The 26,892-nt window shown below is 34.0% G+C and overlaps 1 protein-coding gene across 11 annotated transcripts in view; it reads right to left on the bottom strand.

Moving 5' to 3' along the window:
• LOC128230092 (oxysterol-binding protein-related protein 8-like) overlaps window positions 1–26,892 on the bottom strand; it is a 118,632-nt gene that overhangs the window by 41,484 nt on the left and 50,256 nt on the right. For 8 of the 11 annotated variants that reach the window (XM_052942098.1, XM_052942096.1, XM_052942100.1 and 5 more), the window contains 2 exons: window positions 24,822–24,895; window positions 7,743–7,835 (listed from right to left, as the gene is read on the bottom strand). In XM_052942098.1, coding sequence (XP_052798058.1) covers window positions 7,743–7,835; window positions 24,822–24,895 — 167 coding nt within the window. Of the gene's footprint in view, window positions 1–7,742; window positions 7,836–14,483; window positions 15,700–24,821; window positions 24,896–26,892 lie in introns of those variants that run through there. The other 3 variants (XM_052942102.1, XM_052942101.1, XM_052942104.1) reach the window with 3 other exon arrangements.

Consider the following 26,892-nt stretch of genomic DNA (forward strand, 5'->3'; position numbering starts at 1 on the left):
TCCCAGTTTAAATAAAAACTGCGAAAGATGCATGTGTTGTAAGCAATGTGATACATCAGTAAGGTTCAATGTGATGTACACAAAAATGTCAATTTTATGATAGTTTTTGACAAAATTCTTCTTTTCTTGCAATTGTGTCATCTGGTGTCTAGTCCCTTGAATTGGATAATTTTAAACATATATAGCGTTTTTTTGGTTAATTGTGTGGAAAATCTCATGTACCATCAGCTTGCTTATTTTCTTTATTTATGCAATATTGATTTATGGAGAATTAAGAAATATTCTTTATGAACACTGCAATACTAACCTCAGTATTCATTTTCTTATTCAAGGTTTCTGAAACGAATTTAATGCGAACCGACCCTGTGTTGTTGTTTTTTTAACCTTTTTCTGCATAACTCGCAGATAATAATAACATGTTTCAATCAAAATTCCTTCATTATAGATCTTTGTATATATACCAGTAATTTTTTTTAACTATGGTTTTATTTCGAAGCAGATGTGTGCCAAAAAACATTTCAAGAATTGACTACATAAAGGGAAGCAACTCCTTCAAATCTGAGCAGTCAGTCCGCAGTGGTTGTCAAACTTAGTTTATACTAATTCCTGTAGCTTGATTGTGGTGAAAACCAATGGCTTGTAGACTCACTCTAGTATGTTTCTGATTCATTGGTAAAAACAAATACTGATGTCCATTTTGAAAGGCCATTGGAAAGTTAACCTGGTACGCAGTGAACCCACAATCTATTTGGTGAGGGGCGGACACCTTAACCACTTGACCACTTACCCTGACCTGTTGTTGACAACCTTGGCCACATGATGGACACTATCGAAATGAGTTTTACAAATTTTCATTTTTCATTTTTAAATAGATACGCTCATGTTTTGACACCATAAACCACATGACCACTGTAAACACATACTTTTTAATTTAATTATTACTGTTTGATACCGAAATTGCACAAAAAAAAGAAGAAAAAAGTTTTTTTTGGGGGGGGGGGGGGGGGGGGGGGGGGGGGGGGGGGGGGGGGAGGGGGGGACCCACGCCAGTAAAGTCATAAAAAATGAGAAAACTGATAGCATATCCACTTGGCATAGGGACTCATACTTAGCTGGCGGAAATTCAAACCTTTATTGAGAACACTGGTAGCATCACATGATGATGTCAATCAACCGATCAGGCTACAGCCTTTCGTTGAATCCTGTAAGTAACTCTTTTCAAAATTGTAGACTTCAAGGACAATATTTGAGCATATATCAACATTTGTTCAAGGGTTCCAGCAGGTGTCAGTATCTTAAATTTAACACTTCTAATGATTTGCCACATTTTGTTGTGTTATAAAAAACTAGAACTCCGCGAGTCGGATGTGTCGCCTGACAAATTATTTACTGTCGACATTATAGCTGTTAGATTGGCATTTTATTCATTTATAGACAATGATGTTGCCATTTAACTTTCAAGTGCAGTCATGCAATGAGATGTTTTTTTAAAGCAAAACAGCAAGTTGGCCATTTTGTTGTTGTTGTTGATTAATCGTGGCCCATTGTTGTGTAGAGGGTCACCCAAGGAAGCTTCCTGTAAAGCTTCATTGAATTTGGACAGATATTTTCAGAGAAGATGTTTTTTAAAGCAAAACAGGAAGTTGGCCATTTTGGTGTTGTTGTTGATTAATGGTGACCCCTTGTTGTATTTTTGTAGAGGGTCACCCAAGGAAGCTTCCTGTAAAGTTTCACTGAATTTGGAGTGGTAGTTTAAGAGGAGATGTTTTTTTTAAGCAAAACAGGAAGTCAGCCATTTTGCTGTTGTTGCTGTTGTTGTTGATCAATCATGACCCCTTGTTGTATTTTTGTAGAGGGTCACCCAAGGAAGCTTCCTGTAAAGTTTCATTGAATTTTGACTGATAGTTTCACAGGAGATGTTTTTTAAAGCAAAACAGGAAGTCAGCCATTTTGTTGTTGTTAATCAATCGTAACCCCTTGTTGTATTTTTGTAGAGGGACACCCAAGGAAGTTTCCTGTCAAGTTTCATTGAATATGGCCAGGTAGTTTCAGAGGAGATGTTCTTTAAGCAATTGTTGACGGATGGACGACGGACAAAGACCGATCACAATAGCTCACCTTGAGCACTTCGTGCTCTGGTGAGCTAAAAAAGTGTGCAAGGTAAAGTTAAACATGAAAATTAACAAAGGGCAATAACTCTAATATGGAAGCAAGAGATACAGTTTTTGTGCACTGTGATCCCCTTCAATAAGATCTATCTATCTATAAAGTTTCAAGTTGATAACTCTTATATATAGTTTTCGAGAAATGCCCCAGACAAAATTTAAGCTTGAAAATTAACAAAGGGCAATAACTCTAAACATATAGATGCAAGAGTTACAGTTTTTGTGCACTGCACTTTCCCTCAATCAGATATACCTATGGAATAAGTTTCAGGTTGAAACCTCCTATAGTTTACGAGATATGCCACGGACAAAACCTAAGCAAGAAAATTAACAAATGGCAATAACTCTAAAAATATGGCAGCAAGAGTAACGGTTCTTGTGCACTGCACTTGCCCTCAATGAGATCTATCTAGCTATGAAGTTTCAAGTTGATACCTCTTTTATTCTTCAAGATATGCCCCGGACAAAACTTTAAGCATGAAAATTAACAAAGGGCAATAACTTTAAAACTAAGAAAGCAAGAGTTACTGTTATTGTGCACTGCACTTGCCCTCAATGAGATATATCTAGCTATGAAGTTGATACCTCTTATATTCTTCAAGATATGCCCTGGACAAAACTTTAAGCATGAAAATTAACAAAGGACAATAACTTTAAAACTAAGAAAGCAAGAGTTACTGTTATTGTGCACTGCACTTGCCCTCAATGAGATATATCTAGCTATGAAGTTTCAAGTTGATACCTCTTATATTCTTCAAGATATGCCCCGGACAAAACTTTAAGCATGAAAATTAACAAAGGGCAATAACTTTAAAACTAAGAAAGCAAGAGTTACTGTTATTGTGCACTGCACTTGCCCTCAATGAGATCTATCTAGCTATGAAGTTTCAAGTTGATACCTCTTATATTCTTCAAGATATGCCCTGGACAAAACTTTAAACATGAAAATTAACAAAGGGCAATAATTTTAAAACTAAGTAAGCAAGAGTTACTGTTATTGTGCACTGCACTTGCCCTCCATGAGATCTATCTACATATGAAGTTTCAATTTGATAACTCTTATATTCTACAAGATATGCCCCGGACCGGAGCAAAACTTCAAGCATGAAAAATAACGAAGGGCAATAACTAAAAAAATATGGAAGCAAGAGTAACAGTTCTTGAGCACTGCACTTGCCCTCAATTAGATCTATGTACATATGAAGTTTCAAGTTGATACCACTAATAGTTTAGGAGATATACCCCGAAAATGGGACGCGGACGCCGCCGCTGCCGCCGCCGCCACCGCTGACGACAAAAGTAACCCCTATATGTCGTCTTTTCAGGCGACACAAAAATATCCGCACTATAAACCATTATGGGAAACCATTATGTGCTATTTTAAAACAAGTAAACTCAGCTGAGACATCAACAAAATATTCTTTTAATCAGGTAAAATGATTAATTATCAGTCTCATACTAGCTTGTATTAAGAATTATAGGCTTGATGTTTTGTGTAAATAATGTATTTGCCCATTTGGGGACCATCTTGTGTCTAGCCCCTTTAAGCAATAAAGAGAATATATATATATTCATTATTTTGCTTAAGTTTCCTTTATTCATGCCAATGCAACAACTTTGATTTTTTTGTGTAATTTTCTGCATCCATGAACAACCTTAACTTTCAATCATTTAAAACCCTCTGGTGCATATTTCAAACAGTTGCAAACTGTTTTAGTGGTAATAAAATAACCTCTCTATAAAAAATTAGACCTTTCATAAATATACGGTATGTGGGATTATAAAATAAAGCACAAATCTACATTAATTGAACCGTTAATAGAAATGTAAAGAAATATCACTATAACTTTGAACGATGTTGAATTTGATAAAAAAATAATTTCTATTTCAGAGTTAGTGAAGACATTAAATTAAATGTAAAATGGGAAAAGCTACTCAAGAATTTTAAATATTGGATCATATAAAGAAAACTTATTTTCAGTTAATTGAATTTTTGTGCCAAAAGGATTTGATTATTTTAGTTCATTTTTCATTATTCTGATAGGCAAATTTATATAGATCTCTGATAGCATTGGAGGTTTTTTATTTACCTGTACGTGATAATTGACTTAAAAACAATTTTCTTATTTCTCTTTGCAAACATTTTTGAAACGCGGACAGGTGAAACAGATGCAGAATTACCGGCAGTGTTGAGAAATGAAATACCGCACTAAAATACATGAGCAATATAACTCGCATTTACTGCCAAGAATTATTGTGAAACATTTACAAGAATAGTATCGCTAGCCAAACCCATTGTTTGTTGGCTGTATTTCTGTTGAAAATGGAACAAAACTCAACAATAATTAAAGCAAGAGTTACGAACCATGCTATACATTATGCATATTGTCTCTGGCAACATGTGTACCAAGTTTCATTTGGAAAACTTAAAATGTTTTTTTTTTAAATTTTGCAACAACAATACATCAATTTCTTTCTCGCAAATAACAAGTGAGCCAATAAGTATAGTACACTCAACGAGTTAGACCCACTTTCCTCACTCACTCCGAGGAATAAAGTCATTCTTGTTTAGAAGTTATTTATTTTCATGCTTATGCACATTGTTAAGCGTAAAATATTCTTACATGTACCAACGTTTAATTTGTATTTATGTCCGGAAACGCCAATTGAATATTGTCTTGAATAACAAACATTGAATCATTCAAGTATATCCACTAAGTTATTGCATCATAAAGCAGCCGACTATTAACACGATTCTGAACCATGACCTCTGACGTCAAGCGCGTGATCAATACAATGTAGAATACACTATTTATTATTGGTGGTTAAAAATAGCTATGATGTTTAATGGAATTTTCCACAGAAAATGAGGCAAGAAGGCCTTCAAAACCATGCGCTGTGAACTTTGAACGCGTGTTTGACCTCTTGATTTTCCAGAAATGTGTAACCTAGAATTTCTCGGATGAAATGTGTTTATCAGTCATTAGCAAAAACACGTTTATAAGATGCATGTGCAACTAGTGAAATACGACTGCATTCTTGTGGTAAGCTAACTTCATGCAAAACGGGCAGAGGAAAAAGAATAATACATGTAGCAATTTACTGGAGCCGTCATAATCGGTTGAAAATTTTAATAAAAAAAAATAACTTTAGCGTAGAGTTAACCCCTCCGAGGAACGCCAAGTTCGTTGAGCGTTGGTCGACTGATCGCCCTCTGAGGGCCTTAAATTCAAACTCTGAGGAGCGCGGAAAGTCGATAAAATCATTGTGTTGGCCCCGACAGCAAAAATCCGTGTAGGGAAATGGAATGTGGGTCTAACTCGTTGAGTGTACTGTACTATGCATGTAACATTGCTGTTGAAGTTCAGGGGTTAAATTTGAAAAAGTTCTGCTTCTTTTTCAAAGTCACATTAAACAAGAGGCCCAAAAGGGCCTATGCTCTACTGGCATGGCCTTTGTTGTCATATCAATCCACAGCATGTATGTATGGGTAAAAGGCAACAGACATATACTTTATGTTTTGTGTTTGGGTTACCTGAAAACGTAGCACGTTCAACATCTGAGCCCAGAAAGTATTGTAAGCAGATTAGTTGCATGAACTATTTTAATATGTGCCAAGTAAAAGTCATCTGACAAAAAAAAATGCTTTCAAAACTGTACTCATAGTAAAAATTTATGTAGTTTTAAAAGTTAAAAAAAGTTGGTCAAAAGGTCAAAGTCAAGGGCATCCTAGGACAACATTGATCAATTTGAACAAACATTCACAATCAATTGTGCTGAGATGGATGCACAAACACACAAAAAGATTTTCAAACCTTTCCAGATTTATGTTTACCAAACCTGTGAACCCTGGGTGTGGCCAGTAATGACACCAGGTGCATAACTTAAACATTCACAACCAATTTTGTTAAGATGAATGCGCAAACTACAGAACTTTAAGCTAAAAAATGGCCTTTGGGCTTTCAACAAGAACAAGGCAGAGTAATTCACAAAATCAACTGCAGAAGCAAAAAGCAAATTGTCTCTCAAAATCCTAGACTTGCAAATTGTCTCCCTTAACTCTAGACTTGAATTTACATGTACATGTAAACTTGGCTAAAAATAGAATTCGCTCATGCAGACCTGGCTAAAAATAGAAAGCATTTCTTTAAAACTTTCATGGCCCATAATCTAGGCATTTATGGGCGGATCTGGCTGGTTTTCGAAAGGAACCGCACTCTAATGGATATCTAGATACTGTACAAGTTTCATCGAGATACAATCAAAACTGAAGACTGTATTGTGTTCACAAGCAATTGTTTACAGACGCACGAACGCACGGATGCACATACTACGTACACATTACCATCGCATAAGCTCTTCTGGCCTTTGGCCAGTAGAGCTAAAAATTTCCACTTCCACCCGCAGCGACATTGCATAACAGCTTTGTCTAGATAATGGGATTGTCTATATCTTAGTTAATAAAGAATCCGTCTACAGCTCAGACACATACAACGAATTAGACTGTTTTTTTGAGCTGGAATTACCCTTATATGACTGTACTTTTCCTTTCAACTTGCCTCCATATGTCAGTGAAAAAACAATTAATGAAATATTTCCTTATATGGAACTATAATTTTTTTTTTTGTTTAGCAGAGAAGAGAGCCTTAATTTTCAGGCATTCATAGGGAACTAGGAATGTTTTAGCATCTATAGAATAATTTTCAGGCCCCCATCCACCCCCTAAATACTTCTGGCTCCGGTTACCCAAGACCTACTTATGAAAAAGGTGCCAACCCCAATCCTACCAACAAAATAGGCGCCGAACCTACTGTTTCTATATACGGCAATTTTTTATTTTAAAAATTGTGTGAGTTTTAATTTGTACATAAAAAAAAGATTTATACTGATTTAAAATACTGATATACTGATGATTTAAACGCCATTACCCAATGATGACAATAACCTTCTTACATAAAGCCTAATAAAAAAAAAAAACAGCCTTCCTACCCTACCTGTTTATTGATAAGACATAACCCTTACCACACATTTTTTTATAAAATTGATTTCCCTCCCTTGGGATCTAAAATGTCCTCAAATGAAGAACAAGAACGCTGCAAAATAAACGATTGTCTTAAGTTTGTAAAAGGGGCATAATTCAACCATTATTGAAGTGAGTTATTGGCCTTGCCTAACAACTTAATAATGTCTCTGGCAACATGTGTACCAAGTTTCATTTGAAAATGTCTGATGTTTGTAAAAGGGGCATAATTGAACCTTTATTGAAGTGAGAGTTATTGGCCTTGCCTGACTATTAATTATTGTCTCTGGACCAAGTTTCATTTGAATATCTTGAACGATTTAGAGTAAAGACCAACGATAATTTTTTTTCTAAATGATAATTATTGAGCACAACTTTTTTCTCCGTAAAACAGATGAGCTAGCAAGAACTTAGCTTCAAAACGAATAGTTGGTGTAAAATCAGACACTTAAAACTAATAACACTGAAAGCAAATAATGCGTATCATATGCCTGAAAACACATAATCAGACTTTTTTTTACAAGATTTACGGATTCATCCAAAGAAAAGAAGATTACCTTCAGCGATTCACGTTTTGAGATCTTGTTTCCAGGCTGTAACGAGTTGTTTGGCATCTTTTCAGAGATGGGGGAAAACAGCCGAGATTCGGACTGAAAAGAGAAGTTTTATAAGAAATCAGTTTCGTTATTTCAATATTCATCATTGTTTGACAGAAAAAAATACAAAAGCTTTTAGCTGAAGTGACCAGATACTTATTGCATATGTTATATGACTAAAACTGGAAATATAAGTTTATCATGCAATTTCACAATTTGTCAATCATTTGGCAAAAGAAAATACAAAAGCTTTTAGTAATAACAAGCAACTAGAAAATAGTCTTATATAAAATTTCCCCAAGGCTTTCAAAACAAATTTTGAGAAAAATATTTCAAGATTTGACATTTATTCTTTACTAATCCAGTACACATTTAGGCAAGGAATGGTCAGGTTTGGTATGCTCACCACTTTTTATAAATGCCCATGTAAAATGCTTAATTGAAAATTATGCGCCAGACATTTCAGACTTTAACTTAAGTCTGTAACTGTCATCTATAAGAAGTAAACATGGTCTTTTTCTAAATCTGAGCTTCTTTTGTCCATTAATGCCAGGCATGAAGCACATGAGACCACTTATGGCAGTTAAAAACCAGTGTTCACTAATGGTAGGTAGCCACCTATATATAACTACCTGTACCCACTATTGACAGGTAGCCACCTGTATCCATCAGTAATATATAACCACCTGTACCCACTATTGACAGGTAGCCACCTGTATCCATCAGCAATATATAACTACCTGTACCCACTATTGACAGGTAGTCACCTGTATCCATCAGCAATATAAAACTACCTGTACCCACTATTGACAGGTAGCCACCTGTATCCATCAGCAATATATAACTACCTGTACCCACTATTGACAGGTAGTCACCTGTATCCATCAGCAATATAAAACTACCTGTACCCACTATTAACAGGTAGCCACCTGTATCCATCAGTAATATATAACCACCTGTAACCACTATTGACAGGTAGCCACCTGTATCCATCAGCAATATATAACTACCTGTACCCACTATTGACAGGTAGTCACCTGTATCCATCAGCAATATAAAACTACCTGTACCCACTATTGACAGGTAGCCACCTGTATTCATCAGCAATATATAACTACCTGTACCCACTTCTGACAGGTAGCCACCTGTATCCATCAGCAATATATAACTACCTGTACCACTATTGACAGGTAGCCAGCTATATCCATCAATAGCAAGAAGCCACCTGTACTCATTAATGTAAGGTAGTAACCTGTATCCACTTATGATAGTCAAACATCTGTATCCATCAATTGTAAGTAGCCACTTGTACTCTAATAGTATTTATCAAAATAACAATTAATGGTAGGGTGCCAGTTTTCAACCCCTCATCTAGCCACCGTTATCCACTTATGATAGGTAGCCACCTGTATCCACTAATGATTGGTAGCCACCTGTATCCACTAATGATATGTAGCCACCTGTATCCACTAATGATAGGTAGCCACCTGTATCCACTAATGGTAAGTAGCCACCTGTATCCACTAATGGTAAGTAGCCACCTGTATCCACTTATGATAGGTAGCCACCTGTATCCACTAATGATAGGTAGCCACCTGTATCCACTAATGATAGGTAGCCACCTGTATCCACTAATGATAGGTAGCCACCTTTATCCACTAATGATATGTAGCCACCTTTATCCACTAATGTTATGTAGCCACCTTTATCCACTAATGATAGGTAGCCACCTGTATCCACTTATGGTAAGTAGCCACCTGTATCCACTTATGACAGGTAGCCACCTGTATCCACTAATGATAGGTAGCCACCTGTATCCACTAATGGTAAGTAGCCACCTGTATCCACTAATGACAGGTAGCCACCTGTATCCACTAATGATAGGTAGCCACCTTTATCTACTAATGGTAGGTAGCCACATGTATCCACTTATGACAGGTAGACACCTGTATCCATTAATGGTAGGTAACCACCTGTATCCACTTATGGATATCCACCTGTATCCACTTATGGATATCCACCTGTATCCACTGATAGTAGGTTATTTATATAGCAACCTGTGTTCACCAATGGTTGGCAGCAACAAGTGTCAATTTAACAACTAATACTCAATTATAGCAGGTAACTAGATGAAATAAAAATGCAATATAATATAAGTTATTATCTCATAATTGATGAGACATTCCTTTTGGGTCAACATCTGCAGAGACCATTCAGTTGTTTACCTAACTAGAAATAAGAACTGATTTAAATGAGAAAATGAAACAAGGCGATCAATAGGGTCTTCAAACTCGGAGAATGTGACTTTCAATTAACTAGACACCTACTGTGAGAAAATAACTTCACATCATCAGAAAATCACGTACCATTTCATATCGTGTTTGTGTACTTTTATCACTCACCATTTCATACAGTGTTTGTGTACTTTTATCACTCACCATTTCATACAGTGTTTGTGTACTTTTATCACTCACCATTTCATACAGTGTTTGTGTACTTTTATCACTCACCATTTCATATCGTGTTTGTGTACTTTTATCACTCACCATTTCATACAGTATTTGTGTACTTTTATCACTCACCATTTCATACAGTGATTGTGTACTTTTATCACTCACTATTTCATATAGTATTTGTGTACTTTTATCACTCACTATTTCATACAGTGTTTGTGTACTTTTATCACTCACTATTTCATACAGTGTTTGTGTACTTTTATTACTCACTATTTCATATAGTATTTGTGTACTTTTATCACTCACCATTTCATACAGTGTTTGTGTACTTTTATTACTCACTATTTCATATAGTATTTGTGTACTTTTATCACTCACTATTTCATACAGTGTTTGTGTACTTTTATCACTCACTATTTCATACAGTGTTTGTGTACTTTTATTACTCACTATTTCATATAGTATTTGTGTACTTTTAACAGTTACCACCTGAAGGTGAAGGTGCGTAACATGCTGACATTTAAGTTGAATATATAAAATGTTTATTATGCCGTACAAAAATAAAGTTAGTATCTTGTTACATGCCCAAAAAATAGTGGTCGGTAAGTAAAATTTTTTTTTAATAAGGCATGTTAAATTACTGTAATTTTAGGCTCATTGCATTTAACATTGTCATATGAATAAAGAACTGATGCACCATTCGGAGCTAATAAACTTCTGACTGTAAAATAAGCAAATGCCAAAATTTTCGACAAAACTTTGGTATACTGCATTTCTTTTTGAAAGTAGGTAGGAAATAAATATGGTCGGTCGGGTAACAAGAAACAAACCTTTTTTTAAGGCTGAATTAGTCATGATTATCATAAATCAAAACTGAAAGTGCATTTTCCGGTTTTGAATTACTTCTGCCTTGCTTAATAAATTACTGTGAAATCGTTTATATTCATGGGCTTGAAATTTCGTGGTTTTTCGATAAGGGCTATTTCCAGGGTACTTAAATTTTGTGGATTTTTTTTTTAAATATAAATAATCGAAACTGCAATCCTAAATTGTCTGCAAATTCTCCATCCCCGATCTCGTGCTATGTATAATCTTCGTCACGCATTTCATGACAATACAATGGAACAATATGTCAATTAGCACAGAAACCCATGTCAATTATCACAGGTTTTTAATGGTCATAAATAAAGATGCACCCACATCAAGGATATAAAATAGTGAAGCCATTGCATGTCAATTAGGATTTTTTTGCAAACTGGGAAAACACAGTAAGGGTGTTAAATTAAATATTTGATCAAAGAAAAAAAATCAAGCGGTGACGCTCAAACACACAAGGATAATAATCAGCATGTTTTACATGTGCCGCACAGGAGGTTGATAATCAGATTGTTTTAATGTTCCAACATTGTCATACAAAAAAACTGAATGCAAGTACTATATATATAATGGTTGACTTCAATTTAATATCATCGAGGTTAAATAATATATAATATATTAAAAGTAAAATAAACAAAGATTTAGGTACTGACAATTTGTATACCGCAACCATGTATATTCAAGTGAATACATGTATACACATAACATAGACAGTATGATTCCAGAATTAAAGGTAAAATTTTCACTAGGATCTCGAATTCATGAATTAGCAACCCTAAAAATCCATGAAAATTAATGTCCCACTTATATTGATGATTTCACAGTAGTACTTTTATATACTTATAATTGTACATTTTAAAGCTAATTGTTACCAATTTCACATGCATGATAATAGTTCATACAAGTAGTTTCAACTTGAGCCAAGAGGACCTGAGTACATGTATATTCATAAAACATCTTAAGTAATTTCTTAACTTAGACATTTTCCTAAGTTAACATAAAATCTCATTGGTCATTTGATAAAATCACAAAATAAAAATCTGAAATACTTTATTTTCATTCAGTTTTTTGAATAAACATACGATCATTCTAAAATCACTTGTACTTTTCACGTAATTTAACAAAGAAAAATAAACAAAATTGCTGCACTCTCACAGATTAACAGTTTTTACATTTTTTTTCATACTGGTCTCAGAATCAGCTGGTTTTAGCATCAATACCTTCAATTCAGTCATATAAGATAACTCACAATAGAACACATGGATTGTTCGAAAAACAGTAGAAAATTTTGATTTTCTTTAATTGTTAGTTTTTACGCTTTTAGCCATAAACATTAATTTTAGAACATAATTATTAAAAAATGAGATCTAATCTTTGTCAGCAGTCTTATATCACTAGTTTCCAGACATTTACGCAAAACTTTGCTCACTCAAGACAAAAAAAAAAAAGTTGTCAAAACAGTCAATCTGTGAGAGTGCAGCTTTGAGATAAGAAATGATTTAAGATGTTTTATAGATATCGGCTATGAAAAAACAAGAGTACCATGAAGTGAATGCAAATGCTTGTTGATGTATTTTTCGATTAAAACTAGAATTTTTTATTTTTTTTTAAAAGCGCTTATCTCCCCCATTGTGTGGTAGTAGTTGAGTAATAATCAATGACAGACATGAAGTTTGTACTTCTGGACTGGAAAGAAACAAACATAGGGGTCATCTACTGGTCATGACTAACCTGCATACCAAGTTTGAAGTTCCTGGGTCCAAGTATGAAGTTCCTGGGTCTAAGTGTTCTTTAGTTATTGAGCGGAAAGAGGTGTGACATACAGACTGGTGACCAAAAAATTGTTTTTCATCTGTGACTTTGACTTAATGACCTCAAAAAAAAGAGGTCATCTATTGATCAAGACCAACAAGACAACCAAGTATGAAGTTCCCTGGCCCAAGCGTTCTTAAGTTATTCAGCTGAAACTGAAATTTACCTCAAGGTCTGACAATCAATAGGGGTCATCTACTAGTCATGACCAACTGGCATACCAAGCATGAAGTTCCTGGTTGCAAACCTTGTTTAGTTATTGTGTGGAAACCATTTTCGACCAATACTGCAACCTTGACCTTCGACCTACTGACATCAAAATCAACAGACGTCATCAACTAGTCATGACCAACTAGCATACCAAGTATAAAGTTCCTAGCTGCAAGTATTCTAAAGTTATTAAGTTGAAACCATTTTTTCACCTCAAGCTCACCTTGACCTTAACCTATTGACCTACTGGTCACAAAAAACATTGACCTTAACCTATTGACCTACTGGTCACAAAAACAATCAAGGTCATGACCAACTGGCATACAACGTATGAAGATCTATTGTGCAAGTTTAGTGAAGCTATTAGCGGTAACTGTTTTTTCACCTCAAGGTCACTGTGACCTTGACTTTTGACCTACTGATTTCAAAATAATCTGCTAGTCATGACAAACTGGTATACCAATTATGAAGTTCCTGGGTGCAAGTGTGGATACCATTTTTCCGCTTTAGGTCACCGCCAACCTATCTTTTTTCATCTGATGGTCACAGTGACCTTGACCTTTGACCCACTGATAACAAAATCAATAGGGGTCATGTATTGGTCATGACCAACCAACATATAAAGTTCCTGGGCCCAAGAGCTCTTAGGTAATTGAGCAGAAACAAAGTGTGACATAAGGACAGACTGACGGACGGACTGAAGGACAGAGCAAAAACATTAAGTCTCCCCATTCACTGGGGGGAGACATAAATATACATGTGCATATTGTCTCCCTAAATCATGTGTAAAAAATTGTATCTAAATATTTATTTTTTTGAAAAATATTTATATAACAACAATTTGAGTTAATTAGGCCAAGTTTAAGGATTTGCACTTGGACCACACTTGTGTTGACAAAGGCAACAAGGCTATATGACAATATCTCAACTTAACTGAATAACACAGATGCTCAATGTTAAAGTACACATACAAAACAAGTATGAATCAATATCTTGAACTGTTGCCAACAAAAGTACCAGCAATGCTTTGATCATTTCACTTAAGTATCATATGCATTTCACCTAAATCATTGTTGTTTTTAAAAACACTTATATAAATTTACATGAAGTACATCCACAAGCCGTTTGTACTGTTTTTCAGCACTTTACCTATATCTTTCAACTAAAACGTAGCATCATTATCTTAACTAGTCTATTTTCATCACAATAATAAGCAAGAACAGTGATAACATCGATATATCTTCCTGACAACAAAGCAACAGAAACAATCTTAGTATCGAACCTCGGCTGATTATAATCATTATAACAACCTCATCTATTGCTAATTATCATATGGGAATATATTTACCTGCGATTTAATGAGCCTTTTCATATTTATTTCCAGGAATTTATAACATCATCCCTTTGTCATAAATGTTTATGTCCATTATAACACCATTCTTTTCTTTGAAGTGTTCAAACACATTTTTTTTTTCATCACATAATTATATCAAGTTATGGAGAATTATAATAACACTTTTTCTGTCATATGTATTCTTTTTCAGAAGATTATAACAACATCCTTTTCCTTGAAGAGTTAAAACACGATTTTTTCCCGTCAGATAATTATATCATTTAAGAAGAATTATAATAACACTTTTTTCTGTCAAATAAATTCCATTAATGATAACAACAATTTTTCCACAACATTTATTCCATTATAGAAGATTATAACATTATTCTTTTCGTCATTAAAATAAGAGTTAAATTCCCATTTTTTTCATCACATATATTCCTTCATAGAGAGTTATAACAACATTTATTCTGTAATATAAATTCCATTAATTATAACAACATTATTTTCTCGATCATATAAATTCCATTAATTATAACAACATCACCTCTGTCACATATATTCCATAAGAAAAAACTATAACAACAGCTTTTATGTCACATATAAACCATTATATACGTATAACAACAGCGTTTCTGTCCCATATGTTCTGCAAAGAACATTTATCCATTTACTACGTATTCTATAATAGAATTATAACACCATTTTCTTCCATCATATACATTCCATTATAAACCAAAATCCTGTTACAAGCAGCCAGCCAGTACCACAACATGCTTTAAATGTCGCGTAATAATGGCAACAGCTTTTTCCGAATTTGTTATACATCTAAATCCTGAACAGAGTACGGATGATTACATGGTTCATGGCCGGCTGACATGTTTTTCTATCAATAACAAGACGAATATCTTCCCCTTTTGATAAAAATAGAACTCAAGTCAAGTGAAATTAGTAAATCTCCTTAGAAATGTATATCATCTTCATCACACTTATAATTCCAGGAGACTTTTTTAACAATAAAAACTCAGAAATCTAGCCTCCGAAAGAAAAAACGAATTCTCCCATAAAAAGCACAATTTCTATGCCTATATATATTATTCACATCCGTCTACATCACACTATGATAATCATATATAGATCCCAGTATCTGACTTCCTTCCCAATAACTTTATGAAGTGCACGCCATATTGCAATTTACAAAACATCGCTTTGGGGCCTTAAATATTTTATAAAGGAAATAATTCAATATCCAGTTTCATAATACTTACGTAACTTAACATCAGTATAAATTTCCTGTGGTTCAAATGGAAGATAAATATTAAAGGCACACAATAAAAAGGTTGATACATTTTTTTTTTAAAATTAATTTTAATGCAAATATTAGCCTTAATAAATGGGGTTTTCAAATCAATATTTATAATTAGCTACGTGGCCACCAATGCCCAAGTTAAAAAAAGAACCAATAAATATCGCTTATATTTTTTATCTGTACCTAAACCATATATACACCTTTTTTTTTCATGATTAATTTCATACAAAATAAACAAAATAATGCATTACAATTGATTTTTTTTTCATCAAAATATATTGTGTCCCTTAAAGTTGTAACTTTGCCTCTTATGAATCCATTTGCACCATTTTAATGTTTCGATTTACATTGATAAAACTGTTCAAACATGGTTATGCTTATCACATAAGTATGTTAGAAATTGTCACGTAACTAATAACATAAATATTCTATACATAAACAGAGCAAAAAAAGCGCTCGTCTGCATCCAAATACGTCAGGTTGAAATCTGATGCTTGTCACGATTGTATAATGGAGAAATATGAATAGAATTGACTGACTCACAAAAATACCCATGCTCCTGAAGTTTTTTTTAAAGCTGCACTCTCACAGATTGAACGTTTTGACAACTTTCTGTCTTGGAACGAGCCAATTTTTGCAAAAATCCATGGAAACCAGTTATTTAAGACTGCTGACAAAAAATTAGATCGCAGATTTTTGTATTTAAGTTTAAAAATTGATGTTTTATGCATTTTCCTTAAACCGTTAGTAACGGTTATAAGCCATAAGTCATTAATTTTCGAGCCGAAATATGAAAATCTGCGATCTGATCTTTTGTCAGCAATCTTTTATCATTGGTTTGCAGATATTTACGAAAAAATTTGCTCTTTCCAAGACAAAAAATAAAAAAAGTTGTAAAAATGTTAAATCTGTGAGAGTGCAGCTTTAATGATCAAAACGAAGAAAAAGCATTGATTTGTGTACTGATAAAAACATATATATGATATTTTGGCGCTTTTTTAGGCCATGTAGCTTTTGATTGAAAAAAACAATTTATTATGGATAATATCTTTTTTTACCTGTACACAAAACATATGCTTGTTTTTGTTAAAAGGCATTATTTTATTTTTTTAAATGCATCAACTTCTATTGTGCCCCTTTAAAGTGTTAAAATGTAAAAATAGAACACAAATAACCCTTCCTACCTTCCCACACCTAAAAATGTAATTTAAACGCCAAACACACTTTTTATTAATTTCTGCCTTAAAAATGTAACATTTTTTTTATTTCTTCAAAAGCATGCACATTTTCAAAGAATACTGTAAACCACAATTGTAAATCGCATACAACTTGCATATTAGGCCGTCTTTGTGTCTTTTATGTTTTAATTATCTTGATACAGTTAATGTTCGCGGCATCATAAAGATTAGTTATTCTATCATAATTTGCCAAATTTTAAATTCATGATGTCAGAAAAAGAAAACCCCATGATATTAAATAATTTCTAGTATGAAATTTTACACCATAATCCTGTTTAGTTTCCAAAGAACATTCATGTTTTACTAGCATTATTTCGCAAATATTTGAATTCGTGATGTCAAAGAAGCATTAAAATACAAAATTGCAGAATTTCTACTGAATTTTAAATACCATAATCCTTATATTTTTAGTTTCACATTCATCGCAATCACAAACTTGTAGTCCAATTCACATTTTCCCAATCAAAACAAAGACAAAAATGTTAGTCCAATTTTCAATCTTCACATTCAACCCAAACAATTCTAGTTGTAGTCTGAATTACATTTTCGCATGCAATAGCAACAGACAGTAACTTTTAGTCCACAAACATAAACTACAAAATCAACATCTAATGTTCATTTTCTCTCATTCTCTTCCCCTGAAACACTTGCTTCCCCGAATCAATTGCACACAATTGATCTCTTGAAGTCGATGAAAAACATTTACCCTGATTGCTTCAAAATATTGCCACAAAAATGATCCCGCATCTCCATTGACTTAATTTCTTTTTTTCCCCATTAAGACTACATGTAAGTACATTAGACTTCTGATCTCTCTTGACTTTCATCAGCGGAATTAATCAAATAACTTCTTTTTATTGTCTGTTTACAGGTAATTGTTTCATGTTAATGATCCCATGTTTGATTTTTATCATAAAATAAATAATAAAAAAATTCCACTATATTGTATCGAAGGCCTCACTTCCAAATGTCTAAGCTACAAAACCCCATGTTTTCAGTAGCCAACGTTTTAAGTATGTAATCTTGGTAATTTGATCGCACATTTTTTTTTACAAAATGCCTGAGGTAACATTTTTTGTTGTTACAATGTTTGAAGGTTAGGCTTTTTTGCTTCTCTTTGAGGTGTCCAATCATTGCTCGACATTTAGATGCGGCTCGCCTTTATGACATTAGTGATGTAAAAATTACGAAACAGAAAAAGTGCAGCTTTAGCATTTTGAAGTTAGGCCATTGATATACACTTCCAACATTATATTTGCTAAGAAAAATCCACTATATTATTTATAATTCCAACAGGGAATGAAAAACTTTTTCCACTACATTATATATAATTCCAACATTATATTTGCTAAACTTTAAAGCTTCCATGATTAACCAATTTTCGGCAGATGCTGCTATTAAAAAGTTTCTTAATTTAAAGCAACATACTCTCAGATTGTACGCAGGTGGTAATATAATTAAGTTCCTCACATTAAATTAACAAAATATTGCTACGTGAAAAATTAACCAATTTAAGGGACTAGAAACCAGATGGTATGATTGCAAGAAAGAAGGAAAACTGTCAAAAATTAATTAAAATTTATATTGTTGGGTACAATGCAATTATGAATTTTACTTATTGATGTATCACATGCATTCACATGCTAAATATACACACTGATTAGCTGGGAAACCATTATGCGCTATTTTAAACGGGTCAACTCAGCTGAGACAGCGACAAAATATTCTTTTTATCATGTAAAATGATGTATCATCGGCCTCATACTAGCTTCTAGGCTTGTCTTGTGGAAATTATGTATTTGCCGATTTTGGACCATATGGTGTATTTGCCCCTTTAACATCATTTTGAATGCATATTTCCAAAGGAAACAAGAATGCCGAGGATCAAACCTTAACGCTCTTCTGATTTTTTTCTTAGTCAAATAAGGGGCATCAATAACCTGACAATCATATTAGCCAGAGTTATGGGCCTTGCTGTAAATCTGTATATGGTCCTGGAAACATTAAAATTTTGCACCAATGTCATATGAATATCATGTTTTTCTAGAAATGAGCAGGGTTATTTTTCAAAACATTAATATAAAAATAAAAACAAGACAAATAAATTCTTTTCTAGTATTATCCAAAATATTGATCATATTTTAACTAGACACCAAATGGCGACATGTCGAGCCTGTTGAAAGAACCTTTGACACAGACAGAATGTGATACAATTGCAATATACTCACTCTGATTAACATGGAGTTGAACAAATAGAATATTATTATTTTGTTAATTATAACATAGCATTTGGTTAAGTTATACTAGGTGTTCTATATAAGATAGAGGGACACCTAACAGTACTCATTTCATCTTTTGACCTCTAAGTGCAACCTTGACCTCACCTAACAGTACTCATTTCATCTTTAGACCTCTAAGTGCAACCTTGACCTCACCTAACAGTACTCATTTCATCTTTTGACCTCTAAGTGCAACCTTGACCTTTGAGGTACAGACTTGGGGCTTGTGCATAACAGGTCACATCATCATGGTGAACCTTCATGGCAATTTGTCCTATAATGCATGATCAAGATACAGCTTGGATAAGGTTTAGTCCAGATGGGCAGTCGTACACACGCACAAATAAAATTTATATCAGGCAGAAATTGGTGTGACAGAGTGTTTCTGTTTTTCAGTCAAAGAAGGAGCATAACACAACAATTATTAAAGCCTAATTAAGTTAAAGGCTTTAGTATACATGTGTGTATGTTCATGACAACATCTATACCAAGTTTCACATGAATATTATAATTAGTTTTTGAGTTTTAAGGCCAATGTGAGTGTTTGAACAACAACGCTGACAATAATGTAAATGTTGACGAGGCCAGGGACAACAAGGCAATGACTTCCTTTTCTTCGAAATCAAACAAGCTAAAAACATATTTCCTCTGGGACATTAAAGCAAGCCTAAACTAGCTTTTGTGCAAAAAGCTGCATTACATGATATATCACACTGCTTGTAATCAAATCTCTTTTTCTCTGTCACATCTGTTCACGACCTGTCGTTTTTTTCCTAACACAACATCAAACCGACTTACTTCACTCCCATGACAATTTTCTTCCCATTTAATGGTGTTATCTCACAGAGTCGCACAATTCTAGAATTCAGGAACATTGCCAGAATTTTCATACTTTTCATCTAAAACTTAATTATCGTCAATTGTCTGTCAATTTTTAGTACTGAAAGGAACCCTAACTGTCAGTAAATCTCAATTTCTCTCACAAAGCTGTCTCAATTTTATTCCAGGGGAGTGATTTGAAAGTAGTAAATATTTCAAGACACTATACTTATCATGTTTTATAATTCATGCATCGAAACTATGCATTTCAAGGTTTCTACTTCCTGGAGAATTGAAATCAATTATCAAGGAATATTTCAAACTTTTCCACTCAGTTTAATACTGCATAAGTGCATTAATATTGATGATGCATTCTGCAAGTAATTCATAGCCTGGTCATAAAGTATGAACTAGAAGCGCTGAAATGCGCCAAAATCAGGCAATTAGAAATTATAGCCACTTATTTTCTGGCAATTGAATTAAAAGGATAGCAGCAGAGTCTTTCACTTTACTTTTATGTTTATAGTAACAGTAAAAGTGACCTTGACCCCAAATTCTTTTAAACAATCCAAAGCTAGCTCTTCACATAAGCTACCTACAGACCAAGTTTCATAACTATCCATCAATCTGAATTAAAGTTATTTGGTTGAAACATTTTTCTACTTTTAGTAACAGTGAACCTGACCTTGACCCTACCCCCCTCAAAAGCAGGGTTCCCGCTGGCGATCGCCATTGTTGCCATTTGCGACAAAATCGCAAAAGTGGCGACAACCTTTCAAATTTGGCGAATTTATGGCGACAACGATTTTTTTCTAAAATATTTTCTTAAAATGACGTAAGTGGTGACCATGCGGCCTGCATGATAATCGATTCTGTCACTGTCATAAATCAAGCGCATCTGCTGGTGCGACAACAAAAATTAATCCGATAATTAGGGCAAGCAGTCACGGCCCAGTCAACACCTCGCTAATTATTGCAGAATTTTATTGCTTTCACGGATAAACAATGACATTCTTTAACTGTTATGTCTCTTATTAGCAAACAATTTTAATATTTAGCTCAACAGCCTTGTTGTTGCGTAATTATAGTGTTAGTTTTAAATATGCAAATCGTAGAATTTTATGTTGTCGGAAAGTCACGTGATATGCAAATTTCGTAATGACGTTTACGCGCTAAAAATAGACTTGCTTTCGGTTTTGTCGCAATTTGTAATTGCTATAAATGCAGCATTCTAAGAGTTCAAAAAGTGTCAAAAAGATTAACAGAAATCAAATAAATAGGATTAAACCCCATTTGATAAGGCTTCTAATAGGTTGGCTGGAGTAAAGAGTAGGTAGACAAATTTCTATTAGGAAAGTTATGGCCCTAGTTTGACAATGTATATTTCTTTGAGTTTCCATTTATTTTAAATTTATCTCATAATTTCACAAATGTATTCTTTTATTGTATGCAGGCATTAGACTGAAATCAACATATTGATGTTTATGTCACATTTTTTGCAATATTTTTTTATTTATATACTAGTCCATATACAATGAATTTTGTCAACAGAATAACAATTTGCTATTAATATCTTGTGCTTCATGTACAACAAAATGTTATGATTTGCACGACAATGTGCTAATTAAATGCAATTTAAGGCTCTTAAAATGCTTAAACCCCATGAGCTTCAGGGGGCTTCGCACCATTGGCCCCCACAAGGGCGATGCCCTGGACCCGTAAGGGGGCCTATCGCGGCCCCCTTAACCCCCCGCGAAAAAGTGGCGACAACTTTTTAGAACCCAGGGGGAACCCTGAAAAGCAATAAAAAATTAACTTCACATAAGCTACCTAAATACCAGTTTTATCACTATCATCAATCCTTACTAAAGTAATTGGGCAGAAGCCAATGTTAAACACCAGCTCATCCACCTACACATCAACAACCTCATTATTCTTATAGCCCGTTTTTTGTTGAAGACCTGGAGCTCCACTGAGCCAATGCATGTTTGTTCTTGTTATCAATGCCAAAGTAAGGGCCTTGCTCTACATGTACATGATTGTCTCTGGCAACATGTGTACCAAGTTTCATGTTCAACAGATTTTAAGTTATTGCCAAGGTTAAAGTTTTTACAAGACACCACTGACGCCAAAGCTATGAAAACAGAGCCAATTCTTTCTTCAAAACCCCCCAGATAACCTAATTAATTAATTACTTGATCAAAAATCTCCTGATTGAAGGCAAGGACTGAAGGAAAGGATGGGACGAAATCCATGAATTAATGAGATAGCTGCATCATCGACACTTTCAATTAACCAGCAAAAGCTAAAAACATTTTGTCAATGTCAGCATTTTTTTTTTAGATTTGTGATGCGTAATAACAACTTTCATTATAGCAATTAAACAAGACAAGTCAACAGATCTTAAGTGATTGAAGTTTTATGGGGTATAATTGGCTAAGGCCAATATAAATTAATTGCTAGATTTTCATACAATTTTTTTTTAAATGTGAATGGGGGTTGTTATTTTATTTTTTGATTTTCTTATATGACTGTTTGACCGTTGAATAAATATTCATGCTCTTCCTTTTTGCATAAGGAACCGTTTACATGCGTTTCTAGACGAACCACAAACAGGATCGTAACAATTCTCCTATTTTACATGTGAATGTCATTAACACCGTAGGTACGAATAAACACTGTTTCCGGACAGTATCAGACTGATACGCAAACACAGACCCTTGTTCAACAATTTTTTTAGTTTATATATAGCCCCTTAAGGGCTGCAGAAAAAAAGAGTGGACGGGCGGGGAAGAAAATCTAGCAATTAATTTTATTGTCGCCTAATCGTTTTCAATGTAAGCTTTACACAATCAAGTGCCAGCAGACAAGAGGCAAATTATGAAACAGGACAAGATTTTTTATTTATATTACTTTTCAGGGAAAATTACACAAGTGTGGAAGTCACTTCTCACTGTTAACATCCCTTTCTCCTTTTCTCTTTTTACACATGACATTGAAGCAAAGCATGGTTACACCATCTCAAACCACTCCATCTGTATAGGATTTAGTTGTTGGATGTTCAATGCTCACAGCTGGATAGTTTGTGATTTAAAAAAAAGCTTGCTGAACATGCTTGATCTACTTAATTTTATTTTTTTTATTAACATTTTCACCATTGCAGTGGATGTGGTTACATTCAACCAATTTTATATTTTCTATAAGAAACATAACATTTGTTCTAATGATGTTTAATGTTACACAAGTGTACTTTTCTCCCCATATATGGTGTTTGTGGTCGTGAATCACTAGAAATCAATGTAATTTTACTTGCAAGTTGGTCAATTGATTAAAGAATAAACATTTTTTTTAGTGTTCTCTAACCTTCTTAACCTATGAAGGTACATTTTAACTTAATAACAAGTGCCTGGATGTGGTCCAGGATGCACTCTCTATATTTAAGAGTAAAATTGCTACAGCAGAATGATAGTTTGAGTATTGCGCACCATTTATAGTTTTTGTACTAAATTCAGTTGAAACCAGCAGAGAGAAAAAAATCATGAATATCTCAGAGAATTAACTAGAAGTTTTCTTATATCTTGTCTGATGCAATAAGTATCCCTTGATCAATGAATGTTGTCTTATTTTAAAGAAAGTGATTTTCTAAGAAGAAACATGATACCTTTTTTATTGTTTAAATCAATGGGCATTGAACTGAATTTTGAATGTATGAATGGTATATACTTGAAATGCTAGAAATGATATTTTTTCCAATCTGTGAAAAAAGTGTTGTTTACAATGAAATGTATAGGAAAATAAATTAATAGTATATAACCTGATAGACAAAGGGAAAATACTGTGTTATGGATAAAAAATATTGCAATACTGAATTATCTTCCTTCAGTTATATTGCATAGTTTTTATATAATGAAGTGTTGTTTACATTGAAACAGGAAAACTAGATATTGCTTTTTTGAAAAAGTGCTTGTCTCCCCAATTGTGTGGTCATTGCTGAGAATTAATCAATGATGGACATGAAATTTGTACTTTTGGACTGTAGAGGAACCTTGATGTTTGGCCTATTCACCCATATTCAATAGTGAACATCTATTGCATCAATGATCTCAAAATCAATAGGGGTCATCTACTTATTATGACCAACTTGCATACCAAGTATGAAGTTCCTGGCTCCAAGCGTTCTTTTGTTATTGAGCGGAAACTGTTTTTACCTCAAGGTCACTGTAACCTTGACCTTTGACCTACTGATCTCAAAATCAATAGGAGTCATCTAATAGTCATGACCAACTCGCATACCAAGTATGAAGTTCATGGGTACAAGCGCTCTTTAGTTATTGAGCAGAAACCAAATTTTAAGGTTAAGGTCACTGCCAACATAATGTTTTTTACCTGAAGGTAACCACGACCTTGACCTTTGACCTTTTGATCTCAAAATCCATAGGGGTCATTTACTAGTCATGAACAACTAGCATACCAAGTATGAAGTTCCTGGACCCAAATTTTAATATAAAAGTTACAAATTTGATCAACAGTGATAGGATTCATCTAGGCTCTGAGTCACTTTTGGGAAGGATCTGGCCCCCTTTTTCTTGAAAAATCTTAGGCCGTAACGATGTCAATTAGCCAAATCTCAAACTTCAAACTTTTTTACAAAACAAGAAATGGTTTATCATGTTCATCCTTAAATCTTTTTCTGCGAAAGTGGACTTACGCTAGTCCGGGACCGATGTAGTTTACTGGTTGGTGAGCTAGCATGGTCTGTGGATGAATCGCCCTCTGACTGTCCTGAAAATATATGAATACAGCCTATTAATCAAAATGATTATAGACCCAAGCAGACAAATTCTCACAGACATACATTGCACAAATATTCAAAAATATACAACAAGTTGGGTAAGATATGTCAACCCTAACTAAAGTTATTCAGTTCAACCGCTTTTCAATTTTTAGTAACAGTGACCTTGACCTTGACACTAGGGACCCCAAACGCAATCCCATGAAAGGTATCCATAAACTCTTCCTATAGACCAAGTTTGGTCAAGACATATGGACCCTGACTACAGTTATTCAGTTTCAACCATTCTTCTATTTTTAGTAACAGTGACCTTGACTCTAGGGTCCCCTAATGCAATCCCATAAAAGGCCTCCATTAACTCTTTCTTTAGACCAAGTTTGGTCAAGATATGTGGACCCTGACTAAAGTTATTCTGTTTCAACTGTTTTCTATTTTTAGTAATAGTGACCTTGACCTTGACCTTAGGGACCCCAAACACAATCCCATGAAAGATATCCATAATCTTTTCCTTTATACCAAGTTTGGTCAAGATATGTCAACCCTAACTAAAGTTATTCAGTTTCAACCATTTTTCTATTTTTAGTAACAGTGACCTTGACCCTAAGGACCCCAAATGCAATCCCATGAAAGGTATCCATAAACTCTTCCTATAGACCAAGTCTGGTCAAGATATGTCAACCCTAACCCTTACTGAAATGATTCAGTTTCATAGTTGAGTTTGACGCCACCCTGCCATCCGCCTGAACAACAACGGTCATCATTCTAATAACCAGGTTTCACTTCATGAAAAACTGGTTAAAAAGGCTATACACACGGATGCCAACTAAAATTTGTAAGAAGATGCCAATATTACTATGCCACATTAAAGACGTATAATTTATTTGACAATACAATTTTGCAAACCTAACCTTTTTTTAACCAAGAACACCCATATTTATGCATATCAGAGATATTATTCATACAAATAATCTGATAAAATTTCATGAAAATCAACAGAAACTATTCCATTCGTGTGAGTTAAAATGACCATTTTATAAATACATCAGCTTTTCTTAATATTCCAAGAGACCTAGTTTTTTTAGCCCCAGATGACATGCCAAAGAAGCAAAATAAGGCCTAAAAAAAAAATATGTCTGTTTCCTGTAACATGCTGAAAAAAAGATGGGTCGGTTTTTAATGTCAGAATGATCCAAATTCAAGTTTATTTCTTGTGAATTATTTTAATAAGAATTCAGTGTGATATATAGATTCAATCTTTCTGCCACTTATAAGCTAAAACTGCTAGCTTGACAGCCATCAAAACATAAAATACATCATCATTGTAATAAATCAAGACTAAGCCATGGGTTCGACTCCCAGCGGTGGCAACATTATGTGCAATTTTGAGCATTGTCAGTATGTTCACCAGGGAAGCAGTTCATCTTTAGACTTTGCAAATATAACCCAGTGAAAGAGTGAATCAAAGAACATTTAGACAATTTATTTTTGGCAAATGTTTTCAACAAAACTTTCAAAATGCATACATTTTCTAATAATAAAACATGATATTATTGCACAGACTATTTTAAGATAGACTGTGTAATAATATCAAGTTGTATTACAATTAAATGTACATGACAACTATTATAAAATAAAATGCTGTTACAAGAACAGGCAAGAATCTCCACAAAACATAATTTTATATAAATCAATACTTCGATTGATAAATGACTAGAATCAATGACTAAACCATTTAACTCTTAGAGGCTGTCAGAATTGAACAGATCTTTGGGACCAGTGTAGACCCATGGTCTACGCTGTTCACTGCTTGGACACTTAAACCTTACCTGCTGACTCGACAGCGAACAGTGTAAAATAACAGATTGGACTGGAATATGTTTAAATAGACTAGAATCAGTATCAAAAAAGCTTAGACTGACTAATAAAAAGGAATACCATTTTCTTTTTTAAACAGTAAAACAGCAAAACTAGTACACGTACAGTACCT

The sequence above is a fragment of the Mya arenaria genome, chromosome 4 (genome assembly GCF_026914265.1).
Source record: "Mya arenaria isolate MELC-2E11 chromosome 4, ASM2691426v1".
Lineage (NCBI taxonomy): Eukaryota > Metazoa > Mollusca > Bivalvia > Myida > Myidae > Mya > Mya arenaria.